General features: G+C 46.2%; 1 protein-coding gene across 1 annotated transcript in view; it reads right to left on the bottom strand.

Annotated features, from left to right (window-relative positions):
- LOC136632314 (basal cell adhesion molecule-like) overlaps positions 1-25,495 on the bottom strand; it is a 40,169-nt gene extending 14,674 nt beyond the window's left edge. The window contains exons 1-3 of the mRNA XM_066607101.1: positions 25,337-25,495; positions 16,828-16,952; positions 6,691-6,895 (exon numbers count right to left, since the gene is read on the bottom strand). Coding sequence (XP_066463198.1) covers positions 6,691-6,895; positions 16,828-16,952; positions 25,337-25,397 — 391 coding nt within the window. The 5' untranslated portion in view covers positions 25,398-25,495. The remainder of the gene's footprint in view (positions 1-6,690; positions 6,896-16,827; positions 16,953-25,336) is intronic.
- Between the last annotated feature and the right edge of the window lie 272 nt (positions 25,496-25,767).

Here is a 25,767-nt window from a genome sequence, read left to right as displayed (position 1 = left end):
TGTCACTCTGATCCTTTAGGGGGTGATCGTTACAGTCTCCAGACAGTGTGTACATTGAAATAATGGTAGTAACAAGAAATTCTTGATAGGATTCACGGTTTGTCTGGTTATGCGGGTCTCTGATGACAACTACTGTACAGTATATAAGAAATGTTCCAATTTTTTTGTCCAACAATACAAATGAATTATTCTTCATGGAAAAATAAGCCATCCTCATGGTGGCCACGACAGGTTTTGTTTTCTCCATTGTCAGACAATGCAGCTTTGAGCTGAAAATATAGGAGTTACTAGGCAGTGGAAGAAGTCTCATATAGGTCTACCGGGAGTCTCCCTGTCAGCCATCTGTCTCAGATTATTGGGATCTTCCATTCAAGGCGGAAGGACGTTAAATCCAGACAGAGCAACGAGCCTCAGCTGCACTCATCCAAGTTTTGCTCTATTGCTCCCTTGCTGACCCTTAATTAGAAATCTACATGTATTTGGATGTATGTAATGTATACAACAAGGCACTGGACACAAGACGATAGATCCGCTTTGACAGCCACCAATAGGCTGTTCTTGGTACTGCCCACTACTGACTGGACCCTTTTAATTCTGGACCATTTACGGGTTAGAGGATAGTTGTTTTTTATGGACATCCAGGTCTCCCAAGCCATCAAGGGAATTGTTTTTAGAATTCAATAAAAAAGCATTTTATGCCCCAGTCCCACCTAGGAACACCAGAAATATGCAGACATTGCCCTTAAAATGCACATTTACAGAAATTCCACCCTTTTGTGATCCAGTTCAGGTGACACTCCTGCAAAAAATGGGAACTGGAAGTAAGGAGCTTCCCTGCTTTGTCAAGTCCTATTTTATTCAGACATCTTTATACTAGTTTCTGGAAGGCTGAATGACAACAACTTCAAGCCCCACCACCCTCTATCCACCAACACCCAGACTCCTAGACTCCTTAAAGGGGTTGTCCCACGCCGAAACGTTTTTTTTTTTTTTCAATAGGCCCCCCGTTCGGCGCGAGACAAACCCGATGCAGGGGTAAAAAAAAACAAACGGATAGTACTTACCCGAATCCCCGCGCTGCGGCGACTTCTTACTTACCTTGCTAAGATGGCCGCCGGGATCTTCACCCACGGTGGACCGCAGGTCTTCTCCCATGGTGCACCGTGGGCTCTGTGCGTTGCATTGCCGATTCCAGCCTCCTGATTGGCTGGAATCGGCACACGTGACGGGGCGGAGCTACGAGGACCAGCTCTCCGGCACGAGCGGCCCCGTTCAGAAGGGAGAAGACCGGACTGCGCAAGCGCGTCTAATCGGGCGATTAGACGCTGAAATTAGACGGCTCCATGGAGACGGGGACGCCAGCAACGGAACAGGTAAGTAAATAACTTCTGTTTGGCTCATATTTAATGCACGATGTATATTACAAAGTGCATTAATATGGCCATACAGAAGTGTATACCCCCACTTGCTTTCGCGGGACAACCCCTTTAAACCAGGGGTGTCAAACTCATTCTCACCGATGGCCACATCAGGCTTATGGTGACCTTCAAAAGGCCGATTGTAAGGACGCCTGCAGACGGCCGGGTCGGATCCTGCTGTGAGAATTCTCGCAGTGGGACCCGACCCGAGCCCCTGCAGGAACCAGTGCGGCACTCACCTGCTCCCGCGGCTCCGACTCTGTGATGTGCCGGCTGCGCCGTACAGTAATAGAGCATGCCGCGATTTGTTTTCTGTGTGAGATTTTGCGCAGACAAATTGTGGCCGTCTGCATAGGATTGTGTTTTCTAACACAATCCTATGGCAGCTTCCACGGGCGGAAATTCTGCGGAAAATACCAACGTGGAATTTCCGCCCATGTGCAGGGGGCCTAAGACAGTACAGTAAGGGCTCGTTCACACAAACGTATTTGCGTACATACTATGCAGTGAATAGAAGCCATTAATTTCAATGAGTTCATTCACATGATGTATATTTTCACACAGCATGACCTATTTTGTTGCGTACTAAGCACTCCCATAGGCCATTGAAGTGAATGGGCCACGCAAATACGTGGTGAATGCGCAGGAAACCTATGTATTCAATGCATATTTGCTCACCATTTCAGTGGGCCCATCTGCATTCCTTTTTACGTACCCAAATATACAGGAATAAGCGATTTTCGATTGCGCAAATACGCAGCGTATTTGTGCGACCGAAATACAATTACACCCGTGTGAACGAGCCCTAATAGTGACCCTGATAGTGGCCCCAGTAAAAATAACGACCCCCACAGTGGCCCAATTAGTAATTTTAACCCCCATAGCATTGTTATAATTATAAGCCTCCCCTCAGTAGTAATAAGCAGCCTCACCCCCAGTAATAGGCAGTCGTCCCCCCCCCCCCCCCCAAGTAATAGGCAGCCCCCACTCCATATACTTACCTTCTCCTACCTGTCAGCGTTGCTCCATCTCTGCTTGCCCTAAGCCCGGCGCACACTTACGTCAGTATGTGTGCCCGGCAAGCTTCCTCCCCGAGTCCTCTCCTGCGGAACTAAAGAGCAGGGGACTCGGGGAGGAGGATCCTGGCTTCACACTGACGTCAGTGTGCGCCGGGATCAGTGGCAACAGCACGATTACCAGCGGGGAGCTGCGGCACCCCAGCTGGTAATCGCTTCAGTGGTGAGCGGCGTCGGCACGCCGCGGGCCACATAACATGAGGCAGCGGGCCGCATTTGGCCCACGGGCCTTGTGTTTGACACATGTGCCTTAACCCCTTTAGTGACACACCCGTAAAATCTCCGGGGCTTGCTGCACTCTCCATACAGTAAAACCCTGGAAGATTTCCGTGGACAGCTCTAGTGCTGAAATGCTGGCCAGGACACACAGTTATTGCACCACTGTACATGTTTGCCACTTCAAATTACCTCAGGAAAATCTCCGAGGCTTGCTGCGATGACATGTAATAATAAATCTGCCACTGAAGTTATTAAAGTGAACCTCCAGTTTTAGGACAAATTTCTTCCCAGGAACAGGAGGCGGAGAGGGGTATACCAACTGCACTTTTTCCTCTCTGACCTCCATCTAAACCGCCAGTTCCAGGTCCAGTTTTCAGTCAACCAAGATGGCCGACGCAAAGTTCAGACTACCCAATCCCCACGATGCAAGGCTAGTGTTAGATCAGCAATGCACCGCTGCAGTTTATAAGGGTGGCAGTAAAAAACAACTGCAGGAAATATACCACCCTGCGCCGCAACAGAATTTTGTCCTGATATTGGAGGGGCACTCTAATGACAGATCTGCCTACTATTGTGCCAGTAAACCCCAAGCATTTATGTGACCATATAGTAATGAAGGATTGTCCATCAGGAACCCATGAAAGCAGGGTGATGATCCTAATGGCAGCAATAAGGGTTCTTACCCAGATTTTCCATAAGCGCTACATACATTTGATAAGGCAGATGACTGGCGGTCTATTTCGTTGGGAGTGCTCTTTCAAGTATTGCTCCTTTCCCTGCTTTGATGATCCATTTCACAACCCGACATAACCCAGAATGGCATCCAGCCCGTTTTCAGCATTATTGTTTCTTCCATATCTAACCTCTCATGCTGCTGCGATTCCCCGTCCTTCGCCGCCGCAGTCACTGTTGTCTATCTAGGTGTACATTTCAATCAAAGCTCATTATACGGGTGGCTCCATTTCAATATTTGATGTATTTCCTGTGGCTCTTTGTGGGGTTTAGTGACATTTTGTGATAACCCGGTGATATTTCTCTCTGCCTCCCGCTGCTGTCATTTGCTCTATTGTTGTGTGGATCACGTTTTTGGGCTTTCCTGTGCCCTTTAGATGAAAGATGTCGCCTGTGATGTTCGGCCCTCCCAGGTATTCACAACCTGCCATGATAGATACACTATAGGGACGCAGATGACGTAGCAGCCCGGGACGATCAGCTTATCTGCGCTGTCACTACTGATAACGACATTTAGCCTGAGGACGGTAATATACAAGAAATAATCAGCTGGAGGGAAAACTCTCCCCAGTTACTCTTCACGCTCTGCCGACGTGCGGCAGGAAAATGACATTTTTTTGTCTAAAGTTGGACATTTAATTTTTAAGCAAATGATTGATATTTTAAAGATACTAAACAGGACTGCCCTGTTCACAGTATGTCAAGTAGGGGGCAGACTGACCGTTCAAGCCCACGGCCCTTTCGGCTGGCTTCACATGACCGGATTTGCATTGTGGAATCCGTGATCGCCATCCCACACGGACTATCCATGGTATTCCGCATACATTCAAAAAATATAACATTCGCTAAGGCAGCTCACATGAGCGGACAGCGATTGTGATTTCTGCTCGTGGAAATTAAATTACAGCATGTTCTATTTTCTGGCGGAAGAAGAGAAACGACAGGTATGCGCGGGCGGCCGGTAGCGGTCAGGGCCGCTGCGGGCTCCCGCATGCAGAATCGGACCTGTCCCGTGCGAGACTGGCAATTCTGCTTTGGTAAATATTTTACCAAAAAAAAACAATTCTGCAACCATTCCTCTGTTATTCCTCCTGGAAATTTCTGACGGCATTAACAACTGAGTATCATTCTCTTGGTCAATGGGGACGAATTCCTACATTGTCATAACTAATTAGACAGTGTCAGCATACAGGGACAACCCCACTGATAAGGGGAATAGTAAGGCCAGGTGTCAATTCTTTCATATAGTTACAGTAAAAGGGTCCCAAGAAAAGTTACTTATTTAATGTGGAATACTAGTATTTAGATGTCAGTACCAACTACTTCTTTAAGTGCTGAGCCTGTAGAAAAAAAAAGAAGAAAAGTGTGCATAAACTGCAATTTAGTTACCCAAATCATGGCTACAGTGGCTGGCAAGGGGTTTGTAGGGACTTTTACTATTGAGGACTTATCCTGAGAATAAGCCTTCAGTAGTTGCTTGGCGGGGGTCCACTGCTCGGGATCACAACGATCAGCTGTTAGTTGGGCCCAGTGTCAGTGCAAGCAGTGCTGGAAGCAAATAGCATTGTCTGTAATGCAGTGGCCCGGTTTGGTACTGCAGGCACAGCTCCTATTAAATTCAGTGGAAGCTGTGCCTGTAGTACCGAACCTGGTTGCTGCAAGGTCAATGGCGATATCTGCTTCCAGCGCTGTCCACACTGACAGTAAGCCAGTGATCAGCAGGGACCCGAGTAGTGGACCCCCCGCCAAGCAACTACTAATGACCTACCCTGAGGATAGGTCATCAATAGTAAAAGTCACGGAGAACCCCTTTAATGCCAAGGGGTCCGGACCACCCTCAGTCCTCCCAGAAAGCTGGTGTAAATATATTGATAAATCTCCATCTCCATGTGAATTAGTAGAAGTAACTGAAAATATCCAAGTCTGTCTGTATTACAAATTGCTAGTTGGTAAATCTCCTATTACAAAACCGTATTTCCCCTTTCAAAGACAACAAGTAAAACACATCCATAAAAAGAGAAGCAGCCAGACAGTGAATCAGCAAACGCTGCAGCCCCAGCCGCCTGTCTGAGAGTGATCACATGGGTGTTCATAGCACTTAGAAGGAAAGGTGTTGTGGATGAGAACATAAGTGACCTAATTTGCTACAATGTATCAGTGCAGATAAAATGTATCAGCCAGATCATCCGGAGTACAGACTAGACTGAATACAATTGTAGCAAACCCTTACATTTAGGACAGGGCGGCTTCTGGATATCAACAAGAATTGTTCCCATTTGTTAACAATAAGCCAAGATCTTGAAAATGAAACAACATATATTACTGTAGAAAGGTATTTTGTTTTAAATGAGGTTGTCCGATTTCAAATAAGGGGTACTTATTCTTAAAACAGCGCCGCTCTTGCCTATAGGCAGTGTCTGGTATTGCAGCTAAGCCCCAATGAAGGGAATAAAGTAGAGCTGAAATACCAGACAACTGATAGACCGGCAAATCATTAAAAGGGCCATGCCAGTGATTTTCTAAAATTCATTCATTATGTAACCCTCCCCCCTAGTTAGTATCAGTGAGATAGTGTTAACTTGCTTAGTTATTTCTTTCCGACAATTCCTGGCCTCTTTTCCCTCAGATGGTCATGTGATCTCACTTCTGACCTGCTCATATTTACTTGGGGGTTATGGATTCATTTTCTAATCACTTTCTCAGTTTGTGTGATGCTGTTACATGGATCTACCACAGAAACTGCTTAGATGAGGAGACAGACACTCCTCTTACAGTTACTGATGATAATCACACGGCTCCTGTCACACAGTTATAATAGAGGAGATCACAGCTCATCCTCCTGGCTGTATACTTATAATCTGTAGCTTATTTAGGTGAATATAGAAAGTAATGATAATTGATCTGTCCACCCAGCAGGCAGAAATGGTACAGCTTCTACCTAATGCATCACAGGATTGATTGAAAGTAAAAAAAATCTCAACATCAAGATGGTGTCTGATAAACATCAGACAGGAGGGGGCTGCAGTGCAAGAAGTGACTGGAATACATAGAGGAGATCTCCAGGGCGCATGAGGCAATCAGGTGGTGGCAGAGATGGAAAAAATAATAATAATCTGTTTTCGCTGGAGTGGCCTCTTAAGAAGAAAAGTAGTAACTTCATGGGTTGTTATGGGGGAGCGACTCTGTTTTCTTCTTGCAATAGCCATACTAACACTATTCAGTGCTGAAGAACTACATTGACTTACAAATCACATTGATGGTGAGCTCCTCAGACACGTCAGCTTCACCAGTCTGGTTGTCAGTTTTCACACAACGGTACGGTCCACCCTGCCATTCGGAGATGTCACTGAGGTGCATGCGAAGCCGCTCGTCGCTACGACTTATGTTGACGCTGAAGTACCAACATCTCACATACCGGTAGGAATCCAGACGAACCCAGGCCTTCATCCACTGTTGATACATAGAACATATGGTTACAGAAACCTGCAGATTGCTAGCATCCAAAGCAATAATCTAGTAGCATTACAGCGTCTTCTGCACTGGTGCCTATAGCTGGGGTATACTCGTTACATAGCAATCTACACCAATAGGCTTAGAACATCCGAGACAAAATATAGACCCCAAATTGTCTCCTACCAACTCTCATCAGCTTTTCCTATATTCTGGAAAACCTGTGCAGCAACCTACATGGCTGTTACCCAGCTAACCAGTTCACAAATCTGCTGGGTTATGAAGTCATACAGGTGGCAGTGGAGATAGCTCTGCATGACTAAGTAGATCTGACATTCACATGTCTTGGAAAGCTGGATCACAACCGCTGTACGATGTAATGGCCATCATCATGTATTTGAAGGACTGATATGGTTAGATGGCATGTATAACTCTATCACCCATTGTTATGCAGAACTAAATACCATTTCATTTCTCCTATTACTGCGTGTCAGTCTTCACTGTATGTCTGGCATTATATTCTTGAAGCAGTAGACTCGGGATGAATAAAAGGGATAGACTCTCCTCTTGCAAGATAACAGAATACAACTGATGCATGTGCTCACGAGGGCAGCATCTGTAAATACATGTTTTACCGGTCCTCCAATGCAGATTGGTGAATTCCATTGGGAATGTGAACTGCTTAGAGGACATTCCTCCAAAAACCAAGCAGAAGAGCGGAGATTTCCCCTGTGCCTGACAGTGCTTTCATTTTAATCAATGTGCCCCATTGAGAGTTCCAGAACAAGGAAGGTCTCCAGGGCAGAGGCAGAGAGGAGGGGGATTCCGGGCACAGACTGACATTCTAAAATCTAATGTACGTCATCACCTATTTTGTAATCGGTTCACTGCACCCGGTCTAGCTACTTTTTTCGTTTTCTGTCATGTGACCCTCTGCCTAAAAAATATCTCCACTTCCTCTGACGTCTTGTCTGCATTTACTACTTCCTCCCCATTCCATGGCCTCCAATATCCTGTGAGCGGTGCATGATGGGAGCTCAGGAGTAGAGGCAATGTGTATTGCCCATGTGCCAGAAGGTCGTGTATCTGCTTCAGCCAGCCTTCTCTGGCACTCCGAGCAAGAGGGAGGTGCTAGTAAGCTGCAGGACCTGTAAGGTGTGGGGGTGGAGCTACAGCACTGGCCGGTAAACAAGTTAAATATATGCTAGTAAGTTGCAGGACCTGTGAGCTGTGGGCGGAGCTACAGCACTGGCCGGTAAACAAGCTCAATGCATGCTGGTAAATTGCAGGTAACAGTTTGTTGTATTTACTGCAAAAGTGATGCATGTAAACACAGTGGAAGATCGGAGGCGGCGCAGGATGAAGAGGGTCCAGAGTGGCAGATAAAAGGCACAGGTTGCTGTTACTTAGCTGTACCTCCTAGATTACCAATACCCATGTATTGGCTATAGACTGCAGCAGACTGTGTACAGGACATCACGGGCTGCTGCAGAGAATTACAGTGATTGAGCACTGGGCTCTGTGATTGGTTGCAGCAGCCTGTGAGACCTGGAACACAGGCTGCAGCAGCCTGTGAACTGTATATTACAGGAGAGACAGTGGCTGTGGTGTGGGACATGTGGGCAACCGGGAGAGGCGAGTATTAACTGTATTATATTTGGGTATGGGGAAGATCTGAAAAAAACAAAACCTCTGGCAATCCCTTTAATTTCCTAGACAATCCCCTTAAAGGTAGCCTGCCACCTTGGAACAGCACCATAAGCTATGTTAGAGTGCTGTTCAGGGAGGTGTCGGGGATGTATTTTTATACTTACCCAGTCCCCCGATTCTGTGCTGTCCGCCGGTAAACTTTACATTTAGTATGAAGATCTGACTCTTCAGACTGCTGTGCGCTCCCATAGACAGCATTTCACAACATATACAAGAGCAATAGGCATACCTGGCCGGGTCCCCTTAAGGTCTGCTCGGAACATCATTTTACAGTTTATACCATACGATATAATCTATATAAGAAGTTGAGTCACTCTGTACATACATTACTTATCCAGTACTGAACCCAAGTTGCAGCCTATAGAACACTCCAGAGCTGCACTCACTATTCTATGGACACAAACTGACTTTGAGACAATGTTCATTAAAACAATAGAGTATATGCTGCAGATTTTCTGCCACAGGGTGCCAATGTGTTGCCATGGTATCTGGCAACCTAATGAAGGCCCCCAGGTCTGCCATCGTAGCACTCCTATTAGGCTCTGCCAGAGCTTAGAGGGGTTGTTCAGTTGTAAACTATTGAGTGCCTATCCTCAATTATACGTCATCAATAATAGATCGGTGACGGTCTGTTACTCAGGACTCTCACTGATCAGCTGTTTACCCTTGTGCACTGAGCTGTTCTCTGCAGGAAGTACACAGCTCCGTTCCCAAAGCAGTGGCTGGGCTTGGTACTGCAGGCCAAGTTCTCATTGAAATGAATGCAAGTGTTGCTTGTAATACAGAGCTTGGCCACTGCAGTGGAAACAGAGCACTCTGCTTCCTGTAGAAAACAGCTCAGTGCAGGAGGGCAAACGGAAAATAACAGAAATAGTTTTTCCCTGCAAGCACAGCTTCATCAATGGAAAAATGAAGTTTCAGAAAGCTATTTTTTATTTTGTAAAAGCAGTTAAATATAACAAAAACTATAGAAATGTTAGTATACCTGCATTCATACTAACCAGCAGAATAAAGGTAACGTCATTTTATGGTGATGTCATCAGTTTGCTTTGCCTGCGTTACTACACAAAATATGCAGTAAAACCGCAAGCAAACGCTCACAAAAACACTTTTCACAAACGCCTGTATGAGAGTGGCCTTAAAGCAAGCACATTATTTACCCCAAGACGAGGAAGGGGTTAAGAACAAGTTAGACACGTTGATGTTGTTCTAAGACATATCCTGCAGAAATGTTGCCAGACTGGTTTGAAACCACTGTTATATTACTGCATGAATGTCGTGTGATTTACTCAAGAGGTCAGAATGTCTCAAGACGTTCTAAGTTATAAAAGAGACTCAAACATGAGACACACAGCATTTTCGAGATGAGCGAGCACGCTCGGATAAGGCAGGTACTTGAGCAGCGCTCTTCTTGAGTAACTGCATGCTGAGTGAGTGACTCCAGTCTGTAAAAAAAAAAATTCTATTTCTCAGTTTTTGGGAAAGCTTAGTGATCACCAATACGGCTACTAGTGCAAAACCACCAGGATCAGAAGAACAACGGGAGGGCAGTAGGGCTGGATAAAGGCCACTGAGCAAAATATTTAGTGGGGGCCCCCATCCCACTTAGCCCCCTATCAGAAGACGTGGCTGCACATGCACAAGGCCCTCTTCACTGAAGTCTGTAGGAGTTATGGAGACAACCAAGCCAATGACTCTACACTTCAAGAACAAGAGAGTCACAGGCAAGTATCTTGGCCTCTTCTCGACTGGATAGGATTGCCGAAGAGTCATACCCCCGTTTCCCCCAGAGGTGGAGCAGCGCACACACTAACCATATAGATACTGATTACAAGCAACTTAACTAGAAAATGCTGGGCTCCATAGCAAACTATTGAAGGTGCCTCTGCCCTTTTTTAGTTTTAACTTTGGTCTTTCCTCCCATTTAAAGGGTCCTAAGATTTAACAGCCAATGTAACGCAGGACATGACAGATATTGGCACAGACCGGTATAACAAGGTTGTAGCTATGATAGCCTAGCACATTCACAGGGCCCGCAGTAGAAAGCAAGTGATAAACATGGATGTATCAGCGGCATCTTCCTGTCCGGGGGAAATGTCATCTAGATAATCGTGGATTCAGAATAAATGATAGGATAAGACGCCATGCGCCACAGCTAACAACGCGCTCAGCAGCGGCTGGAGTCATTAATAAGGGAAGAGGAACTACAAGAGGTGGGGAAGTTGGGGAAAGTCCAGCTTAACATGTAGGAACGAAAGTGATTAATAACAGCCTAGGGTGTTACTATTATATCATAACAGTGAGACATAAAACATGTCTGTAAGGTATGCAGGTGACTCCACCTCTGTGGGCCAGTATGTGGAAAAGTATTGCCAAAACGGGACTACTGGCAAGTTTGGATAGCAGTCCGTGTGAGCGCACGAGACCTTATGAGGTGCCAGAGAAAACTGCTCACTGGGAGAAGAGCAGGACTAAAGTACTGCCACCGAGGACGGTGCGAGTGGTCTGTAGGCAGGAGTGAAGAGAGCAACTAAGAGCCGCAGTGGAGCTGCGCAGGAAGGTTCCCGAGTAGCTGCGATAAGACTGAGCTGATGATGGAGACCTGGAGATCCAAAAACATCCAAGAGGTGCTACGCAGTAAGACTTGAATGTCATCATCTCAGAGAAGCTGAGAATGTCCTGGTTTGGAAGCTATTCTCGGGTCAGTGTAGGTGCCAGCTAAAAGGTGGAGAGAGTGACCAGTGGACCAAGAGAGACTGGCTATACGAAGGCATGTAGTGCGAGTGGATTGGTAAAGAGTAGAGGACAGTGCTAAATTAGTGATCCCTCCTCCAGGATACAAGTTTTTACTGCAAGTAATCGTTAACCTGTGCCAAGTTAAAGTTAAGCTGTGTGAAGATTAAACTTGTGCAACTGTTACAGTTAATTGAATGGACCTTAATAAGGTTGAGAAATAGAAGAAAGCATCCCAGTGTACCCCATAGGATAAATAGATTGGGTTGCTGAACAGAACTCTCCCTGCTAGGACAGGTAGCATGAGGACAGAGAGCTGAGCACCTATCTAAAGCCCCATTTACACGCAATGATTATCACTCAAACAATGGCTTTTAAGTGATAATTGCTGCATGTAAATGCTACCATTGTTTGCTTTTCGGCCAGACGATGATTTTATGTTGAGTTTAAAATCCATTGTTCAGCCGGAGAGCTGATGGCAGGAACCACATGCTGTGATTCTCCACGGGAGCGCTGATAACATTGTATTCAGCTGCAGTCCAGTGGCAGAACAAAGGGGCTGTATGCAGATAGCAGACCACCTGCTGTTCTCTCTATACAGCTCCCAGAGGCTCATTTACATGCAAATTAAAGGTAATAAGCTGCTAATAGGCATTAGTGTCTATTAGCAGCTTATGCAAAATGATCGCTAAAACAGTCAATCATCCTAACTTTTGAACAAATTTTGAGCAATCATCTTTGCGTGTAAATGGGGCTTAAGCCTGTCAGTGATCATTCAGTGCAGAGGACAAAAAGCAGTATATGTGAATATTGGTGCCGAGATAAAATCTCAGTTGTATCAGTCAGCAGGAGGAGGAATGGAGCCTTTACCTCCCAGCCCTTGTATACCAGTTGCTGCTCCTCACATGATGTTGGTAGGTCTCCTCTATGCTCTCTGCCTCTTCACATGAGGTTTTCATTCCTTTTTTTTTGTGGGGCAAGCTGAACAAAAGAAGACAATTCTGGGAATGCAAGCTTTTTTTTGTGTTACGGCATTAACCGTGTAGGTTAAATCATGTGATAACATTATAGTCTGGGTCATTATGGACGTGATGATAGCATTAAAGTATACTTTTTCTCCCCCTAAAAATCCATTTCAGGAGGAAAAAAATTTTTTATTTTTTTTTATAGCAAAGGTCTAGTAAAAGTACAAAGATGCCACCAATTTTGCCATTTACATGCCCTATGCAGCCAGCAGAGACAATTTAAGAGAGGATCAGTGTCTCCCCCAGTCTTAGAGAAATATAAACTTGCTTGCCACCCTTGGCACTGACTAGGGGTATAGGGAGGGCACCCACATATTGACCATGGTGGAACTCCTCCAGGGGATTGTCCAGGGGTAAATCTGGGCAGTCACTAGGGTCCTACCAGGTTGTCTAATCCCAGGCCTGAACTACTTTTCCAACAATGTACCTGCTTCATAAAGCCATGAAGAGCGAGCGCCTCCCATGTCGAGTCTGCTGAGCTGCCTTCTCTTTAGCCGTTATTAGGACAAGATGAAGATCAACTCTCCATCTGGGGAAAATCAATACAAAGCAAGGGATAATTCGCAGGGTCCACACCCTCCCCCCACCATTCTAATCCTCTGCCTTCAGAGGAAGATGAAGCTTCCCTCTAAGCAGTGTACACGGTTCTCCTAAGTGCTCACATTTCCCCTGTAAGCAGCTTTTAAGAGCATCCATCACACGAAGCGCGGCATAAACAAACAAGCGCTGACGTTGTGGAGCCCAATCAGAGTGGAAAGAAGACAGAGCCGCCGAGCGAGACCGAAACACTGCTGTAATTGTATTTGCTTTTCATTTTACAAGTTAAACTTTGTTTTCTCTTTGTTTAGTGTAAAACAAACATTTCTAATAAAATCATTTTTTTTTTTTTCAAGCAGGCAGATTTGGGAAGACAAGAGAAGCGTCGCGCTGGGCGGCCGGAGGAAGCAACGCTGCCGTGTCCTTGGATGAGAACAGTGAAGCATCTCTGTGGTTTAACGATCCGACGAGCGACAAGGTTACAGAATACTGGACTGGTTAGGGAGTGATGGATCTCTATGTACCACCGCAGGAATAGACGGGCAGAAGCATGCATGGTACAGAGGTGGCCAATGTGAATGCTAGGGGACCCCTGGTGAGAGGTAGTCAGTCCCATCCCCTTCGTTAATAAGAGTCAAGGGGTAGCGTCCAAGTTCATGATGGCAAAATTGGATTCCATAACGAACCTTGTCTCTGCCCACGGAGGCAGCTAACGGATACAGACGTGTGGATCCGGGTCTTGGGTGCCAACAAGCCACCTTGCCTTGGCATTCAGATACAGGGCTTGGGCAGTAAGATGAATCTTTTCTGCCGGTGATGGAAATTCCAGCTATGTGTCTGAGTTTGCCATTTAGAGTGTGAGGCACGCCAGGTGACAACCCCTCCAAAAAATTGCAATAGTTGCCATATTGGCTATCAACCAAGAAATGGTTAAGTGGAATTTGTAACAAATGTCTGTGCATTATTAGTTCTTACATTGCCAAGTTTCCTGGCTGGCAGGGAATGTCATCTCCTAACTGAGGAAGAGCGGCCATACCGACAGGATAACTATTAGTTTGAAGAACATTTGCTAGAATGAGGTCCTCAAAGGGGTCTTCAAAGTCTGATCGATGGAGGTCTTCCCACCAAGACCCCCACCAATGCTGAGAGCGGGAAGGGGGAAGGGGGGGCGTGTTCCTCTCTCCTCCTCACTATCCCCCCACCACAGTGAGGAGGAGCCTGAAATGAGCAATGGTTGGATAAGCGCGATATGGCTCCGTTCATTTTCAATGGAACTGATATCAGGGTGTTTGTACTCGGCCATTTCCATCAGCCCCATTGATATGAATGGAATGGTATTGCACATGCCCGACCACCAGTCCATTTAGTCTCCTCCTGCAGTGAGCAGAAAAGGGGGGACATGGGACCCTCGTTCCTGGTATCTCAGGATTAGACCCCCACTGATTAGACTTTTACCCCCTCTCCTGTGGATAGGTGATAAAAGAAAAAAAAAATCAATATTGGGAATACCCCTTTAATTAAAACAAATAAATTATCTATCTAGATAAAAGTAATCAGGTGCCGGATTATCAAATATTCTGTAGATAAGCCCCACTTGTACAATAGGGTGAATGACTCAATATAAACCGTTAATACAAAATTTGCAAGCTTCCCTTTATTTTTTCCTCTGTGCTCAGACTTCTGGAGAAAGGTCACACTGTAATGTATTAGCAGACATCCCAGACTAGCAAATGTCAGATTTTAGGAACTTCATTATATATAAAAATATAACTCTGGCAACCGTATAAACTAATTACATCTGTGCCGGCCGACCAACATGCCACGCAGCTACCATCATACTCAGCTGGCGGAAATGTACAATAACATGGGGTGTTAACAGAGAGAACAGCCATATCTGGGTGTGAAGAGAAAGTAAATAGCTCCAGCGGAATAACACACATATACCGCTCCTGAATATTATACAGAGTGAGCCGTGGAAAAGTATTCCGGCACCGAATTGTTATAAGAGCTGTCTACAAAAAAAATCTGTCTGTTGCCCATAGCAACCAATCACAGCGCAGCTTTCATTTCTTACACAGCTGAGGTAAAATGAAAGCTGCGCTGTGATTGGTTGTTATAAGATGGTTTCCTTTTACACAGCTTCCATAAGAGTGTGGTGCCAGGCTTATTATCCACGGCCCATCCTGTACTGCTGTAATGCAGCAGGGCCTGCGTGATACATAGTGCAGCTGTACTGTGTGATACGGCCCACTGTTGGTTATACGATACTGTGAAATACATACATGGCGTCATCTGAAACTAAACAGCTGAGCAAACATGAGATGAGGCAACGCTGCACAATACTACCACAGATACAGACAGGGTTACATGTGCAGCACCCGACAATACACCGCTAGGGCCATTATGTAAAGAGATTAGCTTTCCAGTGGTCTAACACTCCGTGCTGCTGGGAGACCTGGCCACGTCCATCATCACTCTGCGGTCCCATACTTGGACTCCTTCCCTCACTGATATGACCCGGGCGGGCAGGACACCGCAGCAGGCTCCTGAAAGACGGCACCTCTAACCACCTCCATCAAGTACTTGGGCTGCTTCATTTCTATATACAGGGAGGGCCATGGAAAAGTAATCAGCACCACACTCTTATAAAAGCAGTCTAAAAGAAAATTGGTCTTTGTTGCCCATAGCAACCAATCACAGCGCAGCTTTCATTTCTTATACTGCTGAGGTAAAGTGAAAGCTGCGCTGTGATTGGTTGCTATGGGCAACAGAGACAGTATTTCTTTTAGACAGCGAGTGCGGTGGTGGGATACATTTCTGCGACCACCCTGTATTATCAGGACTTGTAGCATATGGTCACATCACTGCCCCCAAATCCGCTCACTTCACTCCTGAAATACTTTGTGCTGCTGGAAGACGCCGGCTTCTTCCACTGAGTAATAGTCATTGTGTGATCTCGCAATTGTCTCCAGTCTCTTCCCATATCACCACTCTAATTGTGTCCCATCATAGTCCTAAGGCAAGACAAACCATAAGCCTCACTGGAGTTTGTACAGGCGTATCTGAAAATACTCTGTGCTGCTGGAGACCCCAAGTCTGTGACCATCTGTATTCTCGCCGTCTATTAACCCCCTCATGACCTTGCCCCGTCACACTCCTATCCTTAATGCATGATCTTGGTAGAACAGCAAGATCTCAAACATTCCAGAAGTAGTTTGCTGCAACATCATTTCTCTTTGTTAGCTATTTAAAGCTATCAGATCTACAAAAGATTACTTGGTTTCTCTTCCTGAAAACAAGAATAGTTAGTCCTACTAGTTGACCAAACCTCTTTCTTCTCAGCCAAGCTGTTAATCGGGGTTTCTTCCACCAAGCATGTTGATGGTTTCCAGTTACAACTTGCAGAAATGGGAATGCAGTGTAATAGAGACCATGACCAAGGATCACTACAGATTAAGCAATACAATATTTGTACCCAGTGACTTCACCAGCAGAACAGTGATTGCAGCTCTGGAGTATAATACAGGATAAGTAATCAGGAGGAGTACAGGTGGAGACCGCCTAATAGGCATGAGGAGAATTAAATAGCCATGCAGTGCTTCACTTGAGAAATCTGGAATGCCAATATGTACAGACAGCGTTTTGGGGGGTTTTGCCCTTGTCAGGGTACAGTGGATTTCTGACTGGCTGAGTGAGTGCAGCTCCTTAGACTGACAAGGGCTGTACATGTTAGATCTACCTTCCATTGGCTTATATTCCTGGTCATGTTACAAGGCCTGTTGACTTGTAGGAAAGCCACGTACTTACTAGGCACGGAAACATCACCCATTTGCGGGATAAGTAACGTTTGTATGCAGTGACTCCACTAGCAGAATAGTGAGTGCAGCTCTGGAGTATACTATGTTATAAATGATAATAAACACTTACTGTGCTGTATTTTTCGAACGTGTAGTTTGCCATGTCAGAATCCCCATCTGAGAGACACTCCAGGGTCACATCTTCACCCTCTAGCACTGGGGTCTGGGGACCAGAGATGGCCACTTTGGCATAAGCTAAACAAAGACACATAATAGCATTAATCACCTCTGCTAAGATAAATGCACATTTTATGATCAGAACTAATGTCACCGCTAAAATGTCAAGCATTGAGGAATCTAAAAACTCATTACCTTATAAAGTGCAGCACATCTAGGCTCGAAACACGGCGCCGATCGCTCTTAGAATAGATCTTCTGGCAGTTCTGAGCTATTCTCCTGATATCATACCCTGGCACATTGTAACGACTGCAGTGGCTGTAGGCAAGTCTTAGTATTCCTGGAAAGTCACACTACAAGAAGCTCCATGTAGCCGCAGCCTGTACACAGGCAGCCGGAACTAGTCATTAGGAGGGAAGCGCTCCCAAGTTTTATGTCATCCACGTAACATTGGGCCCATTCAGACAGCCGTATAATCGGAGCCCGTGCTGTCAGTACATTCAGGACAGAACACGGACCCATTACAGCCAACTGGGCTATTCATACGGCCATTCTATCACACAGACCGGTGGTGACATGTCGTATTCTCCTCCATTTTCGAGGATGTAAATAGCATGTGCAATGTGCAGGGTCCGTGGATATCGGACGGCACTAGGACGGGTGTCTGAGAGCTTCTTGATGCATGCAGCTGTCTGAATATGGCCTACGGCTAGGTGCAACTAAAAGATAAACTCGGCAGGGCTACAGCCATAAAAAAATGGATATTTTCTATCTGCTTTTTTTTGCATCCTCATTGACTTGAATGGGCACGTTTCATCGGTGAATCTAATTGGAATAGTGCTTGACATGAGTTTTTTTTCTCACAATCTGTATGTAATGAGAACGATGAGGGGTGTCTCACCCTATTGGCCAACGCACGGACTGAAAATACGCCATTCTAAAAGGAGGGTTTTCTGCATATTTCAGCAGCTTGCTCTTCTTCCATAAATTTCTATAGGCAGCATGTAACCTGGTCCCTCAGTGGGCTAATAATCCAACTTGTCTCTCAACACAGATTTTAGCAGACAATCAAAGTGAGTGATTAAAGTCATGAGAACAATGAGGGGAGGACTTCGGGCCCATTCTAAAAGGAGGATTTTCTGCATATTCACTGTATTTTTATTATTTTTTTAACTGCATGTTGGCAGAGGACAATGGAAATAAAGTGACATCAATTGGGCCTTCTTGCATTTTTTTGTGTGCATGTGAAAACCGCATTGAAGTCAGATGTAACACAGACATAAAAAATGTGGATACACACCAAAAGCGCACATACACATGCAGTGAAAATGGTTTTCACGGACCAGAACAGCATACGCCGCTGTAAATGAGGCCTTATGGTACGTTCACATTGCGGGATCTGACATGAACATTCAGCGCAGATTCCACCTCTAAAACCGCTGCATATTCTCATGGATCTGCACATGGATTTAGCCCTGTCAACTGTCAGTGGGCAAAATAAACACGTGGAACGGGCACGTGACTTCTTCACGCAGATACGTACAGAATTGTATCGGAAATTCTTCATATGGATTTTGCCTAGTGACAGGGCTAAATCCGTGTGCAGATCTGCTGCAAATGACAGCAAAAATGTGGCTTAGTGCTCGTTCACATAAGCGTATAATGCAGCGTATCTCCCGCAGTGTTGTATGCATTACAGCCCATACGCTCTGTCAGCAGAGACCACGTACGGACTGCGATTGGCACTGCGCATGCCCAGGAATCTGACATCATGGACATGTGCAGTGCGATTCCGCCCCGTGGGCGCACCTTTACAGCTATGCTCACAGCGCTGCGTTTAATAACTAGCTGGAAACTGGGAGAAGAGTCATTGGCGCCCCCTACAATGCATGGCAGAACTGACAGGTCTCACCCCTTACACAATTAGGAAAAACAGTGTTTTTCATAGTATTAAATCAGGTGCCGTTTACCAAAAGTGACAACCGGAGCTGTGACTATGATGTATACATGAATTCAGCCCGGACGAGCAGCGGTGCTGCGTACTGGGGACGGATTAGTGCAGTCCGACACATCCATTGTCCTAGCAGTGCTTTTATTTGCAGCAGATCTATAGGATTTGTGGCGCGGGCGACCTTGTCATCTGCCACTAATGACTCCTGAATGGTAAACCTCGTCAGTGGCGATGAAAGCGTCGCTTTGGTCACCTGTAGTCACAGTCCGCTCGGCAGACACTATTAGTCCCAGTGTGATCTTCTCATGTTCACGGTGACTTACATGCCTGGTAATTCTATCCTCCCCGGAGGGATCTGAGGCACCTTTGTAGATCAAGTGACCAGGCTTCTGACGAGAAATTAAACCGCACAGAACAAATCTGATGTCGGCGCTTTGTAGGTGGAGGATTATCTCACAGGCCTCAGGGGTCCCTTATGTGAGACGGTTCGCGTTTGAACGAGCGAGTGACGTCACCGCTGACTCGTTGGCACTTGTGCAGCCCGTATATAGACAGGCAAATCAATCATTGGTGCGTTTACACTGGAATCATTCACGGGCTGAACAACTGCTGTTTAACCCAAAAGATGAGTGAGCGAGCCAATGATTTTTATGCTTGCCTAAAATGAATAACGGATGACAAGCAAATAATTTCCATTCAGTCGCTGTCTCACGTTTAGACTAAACAATTATTGTCCACTTTCACTCACTTGAACAATAGTTCCGTCTAAACGAAAAAAAAAAATGCCTGGTCATAAGGGGTTAAAATATGTAAATAATAAGTGTGCAACCCCTATGAATCCCTGTACATTCTGAGTTCGGGAGTCCAGTGGGCGGGCCTATTGAGTGATCGACAGCTCTGTGTATGCACAATATAGGAGGCTGCCCATCACTGAAGGACCGCCCACTGGACAGAGAGCAGAGAATGGTCAGGGATTAAATGACTAGTTCTACCAAGTCTTCTCCCACACAATTATTTCATCTGCTCAGCTACTCTTCCTCTATATCAGACACGTCTAACACAAGGCCCGTAGGCTGCACTCAGCCCGCTACTGGCCAGGCAGCAACCTAACAGGCATTCCACTTCCCCAGCTGCAGCTCCGATCCAGCAGTGTCTGTGACCGCTGACTTATTTCTACTGGGGCCATTATTACTACACAGTCTAAAGGCCCGTTTAGACACAACGATTATCGCTCAAAATTCGCTCAAAGCCATCTTTTGAGCGATAATCCTTGTGTGTAACTCCACTTTACAGCAGGCTGAAAGACAACGATGAGCCTTATCAGGGATTCACAGCGGGATACAGCTGATACTATTGTTTCAGCTGTATCCCGCTCCCTGATGACGGCCGGGGTATGAAGAACACAGCGGTCCAGCTCTGTTCTCCATACCCCACTCGGAGCTCTTGGCTGTATAACAGCCGGGCGCTGCGAGAGGGGAACAGCTGAATGCAGAAGACAAGCAGGGACACCCCACTTGTCTTCTGCATCCTCCGCTCGGAGCACAAGGTGATCACAACATTTGAGCGATCAGCTTGCGCTGTAAAAAGAACACAACGATTATCGTTTAAAAGATTTTTTGAGCGATAATCGTTGCGTCTAAACCAGCCTTTACAGTTACAATTGGCCCTTTGAATGCAACCAGAAGGCTAATGTGGCCCTCGGGAGAAAATAAGTCTGACGCCCCTGCTCTATCCTTATAGATTGCGCAGCGAACAAGTTCCCTTTAAGGGTGGTTTGACACATGACGTTGGTCCTTAAGACTCCGATCAGTCCCTTTCGGAATCAGACATACACCATAACAGTGTAAGGCCGCGCCCAAAGTGCGCCAATACTTAGAATTTTTTGCAATTGATTTGCGTGTGGAAAGCCTTCAGTGTATTACAGCAGCAAAGTGGATGAAACTGTAACATATCTCATCCGTACGCTGCAGAGGAAATCCATAAGGGAGCCGGCCTGCTGTGTGGACTGTTCAGCTCTGCCCATCATCAGATCGGCGGGGGTCCGCCACTTGGGACCTCTCCAATCAGCTGCGTGGCTGGAAGCAGACATCTCCGTACATTGTACCTGGCATGGGATTGCAGGCGCAGCTCCCATTCATGCAGGTTGGAACCTGCAGACAATCCCAGGTAACACATGCAGATTCTGACACAGATTCTTATAGCGAAAAGCGTTCCCTGTGGACATAACCTACAGCTCTCTAATAACTGTAACAAGCCGTTACCTGTGTGCCCATCACATCACCTGAATACATGGAACACATAATAGCAGGAGGTCCCCTTCAATAAGCTATAATGCGCTGCTTCATGTCAGTGAATGGAAACACTCTTGCTTACATCCAGAGGCCAAAACCCCAGCAGAGACCTAATATTTCTCACAGCTACTCATCTGCTACCACGGTATGATTACGATACCCTAGCGTGCCTGAACTAGGTATCTTACAGACCAGGGTCTCCGAATCACAAGCTATTGTTGTAAAAGAGGAAATGAGTGTATGAGAAACTTGTGTAAACAGGACGACACATTAGATTTACAGACATGACATCATGCATAGAAAATGTCACGCACCTCCGCAGATGATTAACTAAACACAACAGACATGAACTACAGGCAAGGTTACACTGTACCCATTGTTTCAGGTGACTTTTCAGACTAAGACATGTACATGAGTAGCAGTACATCTGCATATGAAATTATCATTGGTTTTCCCCTCTGTAGCTGTATACTTAATTTTCAGTTTTCCCTAGACTGGTGGGTGGAGACCAGCTGCTATGATATGTCTCATATACTGTACACACGGGAAGTAGAGAAGACTGTTCCCCTACTACTATGTGTCATATGCAGAGACAAAGTAGCATGAAATACATTATACAGCAGTACTGAGCAGTGTAGATGTGAGTCCAGCACGGGGGTGAGATAAAACACTTAGACCTTCAACAGCAGAATCTCTGTCTCTCTCTGCCTAGCCTTCAGCAGCTTCCTCTTCTTCCATAGATTTTTATAGGCAGCATGTAACCTGGTCCCTCAGTGGGCTGATAATCTGACTTGTCTCTCAACACAGATTTTACCAGACAAATCAGATTGAGTGATTAAAGCAAGAGGTAGAGGGAGAAGAAGTGGCTGACAGATGGAGAAAGAGACGCCTTTCTCTAGATATATGCTAAATGGTCACTTTATTAAAGACACCTTGGACCTAATTTGAACTGAGCTGTTGACAACTAACAGGAAGGGGGTCATCGATTCATTCTGCTTGCACCAAATTCTGACCTTCCTATCAGCATGGTGTAACAGAAATCTGGATTCCTCTGATAGGACCATGTTTTCCACTGCTCAGGGATCCACGTTTTGTGCTCTTTCAAGAGAGAATAGGACTGTTAGGACAACTTCACACTGGCGAGCACGATATGGGGCCGCGAATCCTGCTCCCCGCCATGCGAGTTCCCTAAGAATACGAGGCATTTTCATGTCAAAACAGCCTCGCATCAGTTAGGGAATCGAAGAGTTTCTCCCATTGTTTTCAATGGGAGACCTTGCAATGCTGCTGCCAGTCCATTGAAAGTAATGGGGCTGTGATGCAAGAGCAGATAGAAAAGGTAGAGCATGCCGCAATTTGTTTCCCGCATAGCATCACTTCGCGGTGCCATGCAGGAAAACATGGCTCATCTATATGACCCCATTCAAAAGAATAAGTCTCATATTTGTGCATTTCGCAATGCACAAATCCTGCGCGATTTTCTAACTGTGTGAAGCCGGCCTTAATCTGATGTTGTTACCTGTCTGTGCTGAGAAACTACAAGTTGTGTGTCTGGACACATTAGATGGAGCACCAGAGTTGTATTTAGCTGCAATTTGCATGACTGTGCAAGGCCTACTCATCAGAACGATTCTTGATGTCTTCCTCTGACCCCTTTTGTGAACGAGTCTACATCCACAGGATAAGTTCTCGCTGGATGCTTCTCCCTGATCACACCATTCTCAGTATACTCACTGTTGCAGGACAACACTCCACACGGCTGGCAATGAAATCCCGGCCCCGGCTGGTCTGGCACCGATGACCAGGCCTCGCTTGAAGTCTCTTATGGCCCTTTTAGACGGAAGAAGAATCTCACAATTCTCGTTAAGCCTGTTTAGATCGCACGATTCTTGTCCACTCCTCGTTCAGCATTTCACATTCCACTATGAAACAGTGAACGATTAGTGTTTAAACTGCCCAACAAATGAACGAGCCGGCGGAAACCGAACGGGAACGACACAGCTCTCATTCCTCGTTCGCGCCCGTTTAAACTGAACGTTTCTTATTCAGTTTCGCTTGTTTGAACTATTTTATAAAGGATCGTAAAGTCTAAGCGCAGCTTTAAAATTCTCAATTTTCCAATTCTAATGTGGATTCACACAAACTGATCCACCAAAACCTTACTCACTTCACTTTATGCTGAGCTCTAAAGTCACATGTCCAATCTGCATAGAGGTAAACTCCAATTAAGGTCAAGTGTCTCTAATAAAGTGGCCATCCAGTGTGCTACAACGTTTCTTATATTCACTTCTACTATTGATTTATGTAAAGTTTGTTGAAACAACAGTGTCTATTTGACAAGAGATCCGAGTCACCTCCCTCGTGATCATAATGGATTCTCCACGACTAGATAAAGGGAACCCGATAAGCTGGATGTTAGTTACAGCTTACAGATCTTATAATAACCCCAGCTAGGGGGCGTCAGAGCTCTCATTATATAACCTCCCCAACAGCCAATGAAAAGCAGCTACATATGTATATGCGAGTTCATTCGCTGTCACGACACCCTTACCTACGGCTTGCTGACTAGGTGGCCCCGGCGTGGCATATTGCAGCATCCAGATGTTACTTTGTATTTATTTCAGAACACAACATGCTCCATGGTGGATAGGGAAGGCTCCTTTTCCTCTTAGAGGGGTTTTCCAACAACTTAAAATTGCTTCAAACTCCGTCCTTCCTGGTTTCCGCTGACCAGGACATGTGACTGCTACAGCCAATCACTGGCCACAGCAGTGGCCTCCTATAGGCTGCAGCAGTCACATGACCTGGTCAGCAGCTACCAGGAAGGACAGAGGGTTTATGAAACAATTTTAACTCCTTTGTGAGGAAGGAGGTGACCACTACTATAGAGGCCATCCGATGGCTCCTTAGCACTTGTCTACTTTTACCTCCCACTTCACCAGGATTATCACCCTGAGCTATAATGAGCCTAGGGATCTCCCCATATTTGGGGAGATAGGGATGTGTGACTAGAGGGCTCCCCTGAAAGTGGGGAGCAAGAGGGGGTTCTCATAGTGATTCCTCTGTAGCCAAGAGAGGGGGCGGTGTTATAGGGATCCACCCTCTAGCCCCGCCTCCTCTCTTGGCTAGAGTGGAATCACTATGAGAACCCCCTCTAGCCCCACCCCCTATCACTCCAAATATGTGGAGATCCCCTGTAGCTCAGCCTCCCTCCCTCTCCTTGCTATGGGGGATTCCTTCAGCCCCGCAGGGATGCAAGGCTCTTTCCATGTAAAAACGCCTCGCATCCAGGGGGTTTCAGAAGGACTGCGAGGGCGACATCGGGCCGCGAATCACCGCCTGATAGCGTCTTCGCCAGTGTACAGGTGTAACAATCACGTCCTCACATAGAAAATGAATTGCCAAAAATTGTTGATTTTTCAGATATTATAAATCAATTTACTCAAATTAAAACTTGCAGAAAGCCTTGTGAACGCTCGGACTACTTCTGGAACTCACGCTGTATCCTCGGACTACTTCTGGAACTCACGCTGTATCCTCGGACTACTTCTGGAACTCACGCTGTAGCCTATGAACACTTATCTAATAAAGTAACTATCGTTTGTTTCTTCCACCTAGACCAAAACACAGAGTACCATAACACAAATGCTAGAGGGTGGATGGGCTAGGGGGGCCATGCCCTAAGGGGTCTTCACAAGGGACAACTATTGCCTAAATAACTGCTCGATCAAGAAAGCGTAATCGGCAATTCTTCGGTGAAAGCTCAGCCACTAACAGGGCGACGAGCGATCATTTATTCGCTAGTCACTAATCGCTTTGTTTTCGCTCACGTAGAAATAGCCGCTGGCTGATTAATTACCACTTGGTGTAAACAGGTAATTGTTGACTTTTACCAACTAGCCAATAACCTTGCGGGGAGGCGCGCGCTCCAGCGACTGCGAACAATGAGCACTCTGCGGAAAAGTGCACAAACAACAGCCGTGTGTACGCCAGCAACTCGCTGTAGCGCCTACCGCCAGCGACTGGTGGAATGACGGTTGAAGGGTGTAAAACTTATATGATAGATATGGGATAGATAGATAATCACACCGTCAGGAAGCAGCGCAGCTCTAGAGAAACCCCCAAGGATACTGCGTAGGACACAAGGCGCTGGACGGGGACACAAAGTTACCAGCACTAGTTACAAAGTTGAGTAAAGTTGGAGCACATGTCCCTCTCACCTGCAGGGGCCGCTATGGAGCACGCCAGCACCAGGAGGGTCGCGCACACCGGGGTCTTCATGCCGCCGCTGTTGATTACTGTCTGCGTATGCTATAACTACACCGCGGCTTCCCGGAACACTCGGGACACAATACACAAGGGGCGGCTCTCCCTCGGGTACAGCGCTCCTCCCGGCCAATAGGAGAGCAGGGTGAGCCGCGTGTCACGTGTAACCAGGCAGCTGTCCCGGGACAGAGGAGGGACACGTGACCCGCAGCCGGTATAGTCCGCATTCACAGCGGTGGTTGATATGGGATGTCTTCGCTAGCAGTGCGGGGAGCGATGACGAACCGTGCTGGCAGGAAGTCATCCATTTAATGCGTTAGAAAACTGTTACATCCCCTGACTGCCATGTTTGTTTCATGGGACTTTGTAAAAAAAAAGTTGTTCC

This window comes from Eleutherodactylus coqui, chromosome 6 (genome assembly GCF_035609145.1).
Source record: "Eleutherodactylus coqui strain aEleCoq1 chromosome 6, aEleCoq1.hap1, whole genome shotgun sequence".
Classification (NCBI taxonomy): domain Eukaryota; kingdom Metazoa; phylum Chordata; class Amphibia; order Anura; family Eleutherodactylidae; genus Eleutherodactylus; species Eleutherodactylus coqui.
This window is presented reverse-complemented; position numbering and strand designations above follow the sequence as displayed.